The 12,037-nt window shown below is 38.3% G+C and overlaps 1 protein-coding gene across 1 annotated transcript in view; it reads right to left on the reverse strand.

Moving 5' to 3' along the window:
- RANBP9 (RAN binding protein 9) overlaps positions 1–12,037 on the reverse strand; it is a 37,903-nt gene that overhangs the window by 4,892 nt on the left and 20,974 nt on the right. The window contains exons 6-11 of the mRNA XM_046927578.1: positions 9,049–9,071; positions 6,893–7,077; positions 6,006–6,118; positions 4,578–4,686; positions 3,005–3,195; positions 1,254–1,401 (exon numbers count right to left, since the gene is read on the reverse strand). Of these exons, the coding sequence (XP_046783534.1) occupies positions 1,254–1,401; positions 3,005–3,195; positions 4,578–4,686; positions 6,006–6,118; positions 6,893–7,077; positions 9,049–9,071 (769 nt within the window). The remainder of the gene's footprint in view (positions 1–1,253; positions 1,402–3,004; positions 3,196–4,577; positions 4,687–6,005; positions 6,119–6,892; positions 7,078–9,048; positions 9,072–12,037) is intronic.

Genomic DNA, 12,037 nt, shown 5'->3' on the forward strand with positions numbered 1-12,037 from the left:
AAACCCAGAGCAATTACTAAGAACACCAAGACTCTGATAGAGTCAGAAGTAAATTCAGGCACGTAGCTCTGCAACACACTTTGCTCACAGCAGTCAGAAAGACACTGTTAGAAAATGCCATCATGGCTCTGGAGACTGACCTTTCCTGATAGTTATACCCTATTCTATCCCAAAGCTCATTCTATTTTGTCACAGACAATCTAAAACCTTCACAAGACCAAAAAGATTTGGAGATGTAATAGCTTGCTGCCAGTAGAACCAAAAAATATTCAGCTTCCTCTGAAGATGACCAAAAGCTCTCTTTAGCTGGGAAACTCTACAATAAAGGAACTGTTTTCATCTTGGGAGAAATTTCAACATTGCCTGAACTCTGCCAAGGTGTTTTGCAGAGGTGATTGCTGACACAAATGCAAACTGAGAATCTAAGCCAAAAACTGTTACTCTTACTTTCTGCTAATGTCATCGCAATCTAACTGTGATATGCTTTTGTTGTCACATACATCTTAGTATCTTAGTTGATGCTTCGGGGAATGCATCTTGGACAACACAACCAAGTACTTATGGATTTCAAATCGAATCAAGTTATGCTGCATTTGTGTTAATCTACAGAGCTCAATATTTATGTCCAGGTTCATCCATCATTTTCATTCTTTCCACAGGTGACAGCGATGGAAGATAGGCAAACAATTCCTGTCATGCGTGCAACGGAAGAGTATCCACGTTCCAGATGTATCTCAATTGTGTTTAGCCAGTAAATAACGCATAAAGTGAAAGTATCCGGACAACTTTTTATCGCCTACACCGTTTCCTATCCCATTCAATCAGTACAGCGAACATCCTTAGGAGGAGGGTGTATTTAGGTACTACCTTCCAAACAAGCACTTTGTTTTGAGGGTTCTTAAACTAATACCCGTGGTTTAAATTAAAATTACAAGTGAGCTACATAAGCTTTCCTAAACAACTTCTAAATTGACCATAAACAGCTATAAGGAAGGTGATTTTTCTTCATTGCATTTCTTTAGCTGAATGGGAAAAAAAAAAACAGTCTCTTGAGCTGGAGAAGTTAAAACCAGAGCAGACTCGAGCCATCACAAACAGAAGCAGTATTTCTCCCCTCCCCGCAGTGCCCTCCAATAAATTCTGCAACTATTCTTGGAAGAAAAAAAATTCCACTAAAACCTCTTCTCTGTAATAAAAAATGATGTAGACTACAGAAGTGTTAACGTCAATTGGAAGCATCAAAGTTTACTCACCTTGAATAGCTGTTAACCTGCTGAGATCTCGATACATTTATGTTGTTAAGCTCTGGTACATTCAAGCTGGTGGCTGTATGCTTACTGTGACAGTAAGATTGATGCCCTTTATTTGATATTACTCCATTACTGCAACTACTTTCAAACCCTGAAAGAAAGTTTTTATAGTTGTAATTAATTACAAACAAGTTTGTAGACACCAATTTACACACGTGAAGAATAGCTTAATTGCTTCCAGTCACAAAACACTGCATTTGTCAAACAAATAATCCTAAAAAGGCAGCCTCCAGGCTTCGAGTATTCATACCTTTAAGGTTTCTACAGTGCAGACATGAAAAGAAATGTATTTGTATTTAACGAATACTAGCAGACAGATGGGAAGTTTTTTTCCCAGTAGTGCATATACATGAGTAAAACATAAAACTGAATCAACACAGAATCATTTAGAAACATTTCTGAAAGATGCAAGAACGTTTTCTAGGCCACTGCAATAATCAAGAATAGAAGCAGACATGCATCCTACTAATTCTTTATCACATAATTATCTTCGTAAACACACAGTAAAATTCAGTATTGAAATGCTTTCCAAGCTGCTACACAAATACAACCCTCCTGCTTTGCTATATAATTATTCTAATTGCTAATATTGTGTGTTGCTAAATAAAATTATACCATGCTGTAAAATTATGATGTCTGGCTAAAATTTCTTCTGACCCCTTCTAAAACGTCATCAATAAACTACCATGTGAAGCAAACATGTAATCAGCAGTCCTATCAAGCACAAAGGTAGAAGCTCCCTATTATCTACACAGAAACAGGTCACAGGAAGGATTTGTTATTAAAAAAATAAAAATGAAAAACCCCAACCACCTCCCCCACCCCACTGCTACTTTCTGCCACTCAGCAAATCCCAAATCTCAATGCTAACACCACCCTTTACCAGCTTGTATATTAAGTAGTGCCTCTGCCTTCAAAATAAGAAGGTTAGAGGTGCTTTCTACAATACATCACAATAAGAACTCGAGGAAACAACAGCAACTCTGAGCATAATAAGACTAAACCACCTGAAGCAGCAGCTGGTATTCTGGATGCCACAGAGAGGAGAAAAAAACAACCAACCAGCAAAGCTCCCAGTCTGCTCCAGTTTAGATTTAAGAAAGAAACAGAACTGAAAATTGACCGCCTCCACATGCTACCAAAGCAGTACTGGCTTTAGAGATGACGTGCTCAAGTACCATTTTAACGTGCCCAATCCCTGTTTGGAAGGTGCTGGGATCTCTCTACTGGCATGGGACAACTCTGAACATCTTTGTCTCCCACTGAAGCTTTACCACCACCGCAGGTGCTTTCAGAACAGTTTCGGCTGTGCAGACCGCAACGTGACTGCCAGCAGTTATTTGCTTGTTTAACCTTAACTTGGCCACCCAGCTCCTGGTATTTCCTACTATTCCATGAACACCACGGACCACTTACTGGATTTCAGGCACCTTGGCTAAACCATGGACAACATAAACTCATGTCAGAACCCCCTGCCTCACAGAAGCAATAATTTCTTGAGATTTTGTTTCATATATACCGTTTCTGTAGTGACTGGGAATAACAATCTGACTGTTAAATCTCTACTCTGACGCAAAAAGCCTCAGCCCCAACTAAAACAGTCCATCCACAGGTTCAATATTTGTAACTTCTCCCAGTACTCAAAACCATAGAAAGAACTTTACAGATGCGGTATATCCTCCACATCAACTTACCAGAAAAGTGTGTGCTGCTCCCTTTGCCTGTTGCCAAATTGTGAATATTCATTCCGTGGCTGGGGCTCATGCTAGGACTACTAAAAGACCGTGGGCTAACAGGGTAACTATCTTGAGATTTTGGACTGTGGCCTCCCAAACACCGCACTTCGCTGTCTGTACCATTTACCATCTCTATGAACTGGCGCACCCTAAACAAAAGACAAAGAAGTTAAGCTAATAAACCAATTCAAACACTTCAATTTACCAATGATAGCACTGATTTTAGTGTTAAATACACTTTAAAACAGTCTGACTCAACAAAATGCCGGACGTCACTAACCCAATCATCAACAAGCTGAGTACTGGGCCAAAATAGGAAACTAGGAAGTTTACGAGGGAGAAGAACAGGAACGTTATCTTTGAGGATAAACTCTGGCAATAAGTCCTCAAAGTTTAGAGCACTAAACTGTATTTTTTGGTTCAACTGTTTTGTTTTATTGGCAGGGGCAAGTGTATTTCTTGAGAAGGATACGTAATTACGTTGTTGTGCCTGTTATTTCTCTCAAAGAGAACGAGAACACACTGACTGCCTGGAACAGTAAGGATTAAATGATAACTTTTTCAACATGAAACATTTACACCAGAAAACAGTTTAGTAAGCAAAGTCACATACAAACCTTCCCTTTAGAGGTGGTTACTCTCTGTCAATTTTATTTTGGGTAAGGAGATTTTACTGTGAACTTTGATGAAGCTTAGAGCTACTGCTTAATGTTTTAGGTTTAGGTGATCTTAATGGAGCAGGCAAAATTTAGCAAGACAGATTGGGAAAAAGGTAACATACAGTTCATGTTAAGAGTGAGGGCTTCCATCAAATCACATTCTGTGATAAGTCTGCAGTACTATCACATGAATTCTGTTCAGCACTTGAGTGGGACAGACTCCAAAGATTTCAAGTAAATTAACTGAGCATAAAAATTCTAGTGCTTTGTTCTTACATAAGGAGCAGATTTTTTTCCCACATTCTAATGTTACGACACGATAAACAATGCTGGAGGATCAGCACAGCTGGCAAGCAGAAATGCCAGAATGAAGGTGAATACTGCATGCCCATGAAGCTACGAGGACTCTTTGGGATTACTGAATTTTCACTGTATAATCCAGAGACGTTTGCAGTTCAGTGACAAGGAGTGCAACAACTCATCTTAAAGAGGTGTTTAATGTCAGTCAGCCATTTGGAGGAACAGACCAACTTATGCCACAAGACTCTTAACCTTCTTGTATACGACACTCTGGCAGTTACATTTTAAGTTTTACTTGACACTGAATCTGATTAAAATTCATTTTTAAAAATAGAAAAACTTAGTTCTAGAGGACAAGTCTACAGCAAGGTGTGAACTATGCTGCAAAACAAGACCTTGATGACAAAACCTAGTTTAACACGTAGCAAATAAATACAGCATAAAGAAAAAAAACTACACATTTTCTAAAAAGTGCTGCTTAACTTTAAGTTTCTGTGAAAACTTTAATTGTCTTTTCTCAGAAGGTAATTGTGTCATCTATAAACACACATCTGTATAATTTGAAGACTCACTTTAATGCAAATAAGAGATTAGGATTTCTTTCTAGTAAACTTGGATACAACTGTTGTGTTGTTTCAATGGCTTCTCCCATTCTTCCTGCTAAAACCAATTTCTGAATTCCTGTTCACCAAAAAACAAATAAGAGATTAGGATTTTTTTCTAGTAAACTTGGATACAGCTGTTACGTTGTTTCAATGGGTTCTCCATTCATCCTGCCAAAACCAGTTTCTGAATTTCTGTTCACCAAAAAACAACAGTTAAAACGACAGCTAATGGATTAATACATGTAAATTAGTCATTAAAAGACACTGCAACCATTCATCAACAGGGCTGTTTATTAGAAAAAAAACAGTGTAAAGAAGAATCATGCTTCCTTAAGAAGTTGAATAGGGAAACTGAAGAGTTATACTCCACCTACAGGTATCTAAACAAGTACTGAGTAAATACTTTTATTGTCAGAATGTAACTTTGTGCTAGGACTGCTCATTAGAGCTAGATCAAGATTGGAGACACCATTCTGTGATGTATTTCCCAGCTTCATACCTTTGTGTAAAAGCAGATACCAAACTACCATCCCCCAACAATATCCAAATTAGTTCCCACTTCCAGTGGTTCAGTTTTGGCCAAAAATTTAGTCTCTCACCTGCAACACATGCTTAAAGTCAGGTTACAGATGACTAAACCTTTCTACAACAGACTCGGCAGCTTTAGTTAATGCTTTTGTTGCTGTAACATGGCACAAGCCTCAAACAGCCTCACAGCTCTAACCACCAACAGAGAAATTGATCCTAATGACAAACAACCCAACAGACAGGCTATTCTTCCACCAGAGCAGTTTCCCCATGTGCTATGTCATGCAGTCACACAAACGCTTATGTTCATACAGCAGGGATCAAAATGAATGGGGGAAGGCACTGTTTTCATCAGGCTGCCAAACAGTACAGCCACAGCAAGTGAGAAGCACGCTACTATTAATTCCCCTTGTCCTCTCTCCCTTAACTGTAAACTGGAAAAAAAAAAATCACATTTGCTTTAACTTATAAAGCATTTTCTAAACTCTAACCCTTATCACTGAGATAAAAGTTTAAACTTTTATCAAGAGTTTTATAATCCTGTTTGTGAGAGATAAAGGTCAGTCACAAACACTACTATACAGACATTACGTACATTTGTTTAAGAGAGATCACAATCTTCAATTCAAGAGAGGGACAAAAGGTAATTTACCACATCCTGCTACATCAAACAAGCTCCAGGAGTATTAGTACAGAAGTTCACCTTAACCAGCTGCTCATAACTGCACAGCTTTACATGAGGACAAGGAACTATGAAACAATGCTGAAGGAAGATTCTACAGTGATGCTTAAGAGAAAGTTTTATGCAGTATCTGTTTAAGGGAGAAGGGAAAAGAAAAGAAGATGTAATGTGCTTTCCAGCCTTACTTTGTCTATTTTTAATGGAAGCTAATTCTTCTAGCACAGTCTGGTCTGTGGACCTGGCGAATGCCTCTGCTGTTGCACAGTATCCATGGTGAACTAAGTAAGATGACACCATTCTAAAAACAAACAAAAACAAAACCCAGAAACATTTATTAACTAGATATACGACTGAGAACTCCTTGAATGTAAAACTTCTGTGTCTGGGAAAAAAAAGTGACAGAATCAAAGATTTCTATTCGAAATTCAGAAACTCCTGTGCAAGTCACACTAAAGTAATCCAGTTAAGATTCAGTATCATCTCCAAACACAGTACTAAGCCAACAAAAAATAATTTTATTACAATCAATTTTAATAAAATTGTGATCCAAAGTTTGGCCAATTAGAATACTGCCTGCTACTCAAGCCTCTATTACTCATGACACAGATCATAGCGATTCAATTTGCATTTTCACCAAGAGATTCATGCAAAGCCAAAGCCACCGTTTTTGCCCTTCACACACAGAAGAGCCACAAGCTACACTGGCACACCAAAGGCTAAGAATGCAAAGGAACATTTCCAGTTGCTGAAGTATTGAAGCTGACCATTTGTGCTTGTGGCAATTTTTCCAAAACACATCAACCCAAATTGGATAAATTTGGCTACAAGGCCAAATCAGAATGGAAGATTTATACTTATTACAAATTCTTATTTAAGCAATGACAGAGAAATCTCCATTGAAAAGCATCTGCTCACGCTCAATTCACACACGCCTGTTATGTCAACAGAACTATCTGTACTAGCTTTTAATATAATCTGCAATTTTCTGAATAAGATATCAGGTATGGCATCTTAAAGGCCTCTGAAATCAGATTAACTTTTTTTTTTAAGTGAATGATATTCAAAGTCTTACTTCTGAATCATTGTTTGCCATTCTCCTTCCCGATCTCCTATTGGAAATCTGTCAATCTGTGCCTGAATTTTGGTTCTCCATTCTCGCATGTAGTCTTCAATATCAAATACAAATGGGTGTTGTCCAAAATTAGCATCCACCACTTCTCCTGGTGTTTGCAGTCCTACTGTAGGGTACAAGTTTGGCTGCAAGAAATTTTTTAATTAGTTCTCTCCTCTTATACCCAATTCCCCACCCCTCTTAAAAAAAAGAACAACCACCTCTGTAATAATAACCCCAATGTTACTGTTAGCATGAAAAAGCAAATACCTCTGGATCATCTGTCCAGCATTTGAAGCAACTTCTATCAATGCAGCAATACAATGAGTGAAATTTTATTCCCAGTGGTCGTAATTATTTTGAAATTAAGTAAGCCTTAGTGGTCATTCTCTTTCTAGTCAGAAAAGGCACTTTTTAAACTTGTGTTGAAGTTTACAACTTTCGGGTTAAATTTCACAGCATATTAAGTCTCAATCTTTAAATGATTTTCAAGACCAAGATTATAATTTATTTTAAAAGAGAACAAAAATTAAACTTACAAAGAGGGCCATTTTCCTTTTGGGGTGAAATACTTAAAAACATCGCTGAATTTTAGTGGTAAGAACTGACAGGACAGAGAACTCATTAGCCTCAAAGTCCAAGTGTAGTGCCTAAAAAGAACTGCAACAGCGCATTGAGGTTCTCATGAATTCCTGAACTTGTATCTAAAAGAAAACTTTAAAGCACTTATTGTTGTCTCAGTTTTATTTTCTGCTTAGAGATGAAGTCTCAATGCAAACTTGAAATAGGCCAAATATGAGAAAAGTCGAGTCTGGGGGCTGAGATTTAACTTTCCTAAATGGCACCAGCATCTCAGAAACAGTAACGGCAAACAGTTAGCTTTTGGCTTTGCTTTTAATGTATCTGTATCATACACCACAATCAAGGGTAGTGTGGTATAACGGTATGCTGGTCTACAGAACTGTGTATTGAATAAGTGGCAGCTATGAGTAAGAAGTTATCACCAGATAGGCCACTAAGAACCTGAAGGCCAGTGAAATTAAAAGAAAAATACTCTGGTTGTTAAAACCATGCCAAAGCCTCTGTTGCCTCTTCTCCACTCTGGCTTCCTAAATAAGCCATGCTTATGATGTTTTCTAGCCTAGATCAAACAACAAAGCACAACTTTTAAAGCTTTTGATGCGATGAAAGCAATCCATTCTAATGAGATGGGGTCCAGCTTCAAACTTCAGATGAAGATGTCAGAGTTGTCCTGTGCTGGTACCACGTGCTGGCAAGCACTCCTGCTGGCATCCCACAGATCCAGGACAGTGGCAGCAGCTTCCTTCATGAAGCCCCCAACCCTGTACCACCAGCTCCATTTTTCTTTATTCTCTCTCCCTACCTCCTCTGGCCACAGCTAACAGAGCAGTTGGCCAGATGGAACCATTACACTCTGTGCCCTAACCAGATTACATCAGAAATAAGTGGATGAGAAAAGCAAAGTAAGTGCAGTATCACGCCTGTGCCTATAGCATAGGGAACACATTCATAGTGATCTTAAGGAAATACAATTTAATGACCGAAAAGATAGAAGACTTCAAGTACCTGCAACTTCCTCAAAGAAAAAAAAAAAAAAAAGAACACCAAAACTTTAATGTTTGCTCTTATGAAGCAAACTTGTAATGTTTTTGAAAGCTAGGCATCAAGCATGAGTTACACTGACCATGTCTTCAGTAGCCAGCCCTTCCACGTACGATAACACAGCTGTACACATATGCACAATGCTGGTGTTTAATGGAGCACTGATCTTTACATAAGGCCTATGTCTGTCAAATCAAGCACGTAACTGTATGCATCATTCACACATACATAACATTCTAGTGATAGATTACTAGAATCACCCGAACACTGAATACCTGAATAGGAAAAACCCTGAGAGGTTTGATGTAACAACAAAAAACTGCTGGTTTCAATTAAAAAAAAAATCATCCTTTAAATAATGGAAGCATATGATTTTAAATTGCTTAAGAGGATTTTCAGTGGATTTCTGAGAAATACAAGCTAAATGTGAGTTAAATCTAAACACCGGTTTATATAACACGTAGGAAAGTTGTTTGAAAATGCACTTATCTTACCGGTAAATCTGTGAAAGCGATGCCTGCAATAAAGAGAAAATGAAGATTAATTTCGGTATGTCTAGGTTCTAGTCACATTTTCTTAAGTACAGCATTATACGTTCAGGAATCTCACCCAAACTATCTCAAAAGAAGCAGGTAAGTACGATGACATTCATGATGCTCGGGCACAACTGATGTGCTTGAGTAATAAACGGCAGCATTTAGCAAAAAGTTATTTTCATTCAAAAGCACGTAATTTGCCCACAGTCTTTCCCAATAGGGACAAAGATTTAGCAAGCACTCATGCAGACACGAAGACTTAGAAATACAAAAATTACTGCTATAGATTAAAATTCACAGGAAAAAAACTGAAAATATTTTTTCATGTGCAGGTCTTACTATTGAGATGTCAAGGCTTATCCATGTCTCGCTCGCTATTATTTTTCTTTGTAAGTAGGCAGTATCTATGCACAGCATATGCTTGTAAGAGTCCAAACCAGGGTGGTAGATGTTTCACTCTAGCTCACCCCAGGGTGATTTGTTTTGTGAACGGAATAGCTTGATATTCTGTTATATAACTAAAAGCATCTATCCACCCATCCGCAAGACCAAGTCAACGATGCTGTCATCTCAAGATTAAAGAAAAATCTGACCTCCGTTCATTTCAGGAACTTCAAGCAGATTAGGGGAAGAAAACTGTCATTTAAAAATAAATAGGAGGAAGTTTACTTCTGACAGCCAAATAGTAGCAGCATTTCATAACTTTCTTTATTGTTGGAATTGTGACTTCAACTTCTTTCTTCTAAAAGTACATAAGGATTCAAATCCACTCACCCCCTCACACTTGTATCTATTTTCATAATCACTGCCTTCTCAAATTGAACATTAAAACATAGTTTTTAACCTTTTGTCCTAAATCCTACCACTGCTTTCTATCCCCATTCTTCACCAAGACTTCAAATCTCAAGAGCAACTGAGTTCTTGCAGCTTTGGTACAAAAGGATGACGCACCTGGTGAATATTTCCTCTCACCACATCTCAAAGCTATAATTTCACTTACTACTTCTTCACTTATTTTTTTAATTAAAGAGTTATAAAAAAGCTTCCTCTGTTTGACACATTTTGAAATCCAACTCATTCTTTTCCAAAATGACCACAACCATTGTTAAGATAGAAAACGGTTAAGTGGCAAGGGGCAAGTGTTTTTGGTGTCATCTCCTCCCCTCCCAAATTCCCCCTTATTTTAGAGGGAGCGAGGGGGAATGTTCCTCATCCAATCCAGGCTTTCACATTTGCAAAAATAATAGCTTAGCCCTTTCTGAAGCATCAAATTCCAGGCTGAGACAGAGATTTCTAATACTACAGTTACTACTGTTCTAATACTACTTCTCTGCAGCCCAGAGAAGAAACCTGTGATGTCCAATTTGAGATTTTATAGGAATCCTGGACAACAAGCAGCAACAACACAAATCTCTAATTTACTTTTTCTCATAAATAGAGAATCAAAACTCCAGTTTTAGAAAGTCAATCTGGCAAAGCCCACATCACAACAGGTTTCTTTCTGAAATCCACAGTGTTTATCAGACACCTTATGACAGATGACATTTTACTCGCCTCTCCTTACCTATGCCATTCTGTTCCCCTCTTTAAACAGATTTCTGTCACTTGGGACTGTTATTTCACAGTAGGCCTAATCTAGTCTCTATTAAGACCTTCACTGAAAAAGAACTTCTACTTCTTCCCACTTAGCTCTTCTGTGCACATGATCACAACTGCTACTAGTTCCAAAAAATGAAAGAAGGTAGACTACTCTTCTCAGTTTTAACCAAGTTAAAGATTAGAATAAGCAAAACATCAGGTCTTATCTTTCAAATACATAACTACACAGAACATAGTTCAAGCATATATAGACTCACTCTTTTCAGAAGCGATATTAAATCATGATAGAATCACAGAGTTACTTGGAAGCAACCTCTGGAGGCATCTAAGCCCTGCTCAAGTAGCAGGGAATAGAACTCCCAGGTCAGACCTGTCTGCTCAGGGCCTGAGCAAATTGTTTTGTTCTGAGGGAAGAATTCGAACCATGCCCTTCCCTTTGCTGCTTTCCAAGCTTCCTACATGTCTGGAAACATGAGAAGGTTAAACAGTGACTTTAAGACTCCATAATCTCAGTATCTCCTATTTCAAGCTAGCTTCTTTTTTTCTTATCACATTTCTACCCATGACAGCTTTTCTTCTTTCTGAGCCTTATCCTTTGAATCTTCCTACTTCCCTCAGCAGTTTCAAGATCTTGGGACTTGGAAAAGAGAACCTGCTCTCTCCTTAATGCAGGAAATTGAATTTTGTCTTCTCTTTACACTACATACCTTTGGTCCCTAAATTGCATTAAATTACTGCATTCTTGTATATTCAACCATCTTCAAACTCTCGAACTATTTGTCTTGCACAATGCTAAAGTTTACCATAAGTTCCTAATGGACTTAATGGTAGCACAATTTGTGTAATTCATGACACATGACTGCAGATGGGGAATCCAAGAGACACTGCTCTCCAACATATGCTCAAAATAATGCTAGTTTTATGTAGGGTTTTAGTGAAGGTTAAGTGCTCCCTATACAGCAGAAATGAATTTTAAATATGAGGTCTGCTCCAGAAGTAACATCTCCTGTTTCACTATGTCATCCTGCAACATCAGAGGCAGATGTTGGCGGTATGACAGTAAAGGTTGAACCTTCCCATCAGTATTCTGTTACATATTGTTGCAGTGTGGCAGACAGCAGCAGAGGGGCAGTCTGACAGAATGGTGTCTGACATGGAAGCACATACGAAGCAAAGGTGTGTCACTGAATTCCTCCATGTGGAAAAAATGGCACTCATTGACATTCACTGATGCTTGCTGACTGTTTACAGAGACCAAACAGTGGATGCGAGCACAGCGAGGCAGCGGGTAGTGCATTTCAGCAGTGGTGGCAGTGGGTAAACTCTGCTAGTGCAGACTGTTACGAGC

The sequence above is a fragment of the Gallus gallus genome, chromosome 2, assembly GCF_016699485.2.
Source record: "Gallus gallus isolate bGalGal1 chromosome 2, bGalGal1.mat.broiler.GRCg7b, whole genome shotgun sequence".
Lineage (NCBI taxonomy): Eukaryota > Metazoa > Chordata > Aves > Galliformes > Phasianidae > Gallus > Gallus gallus.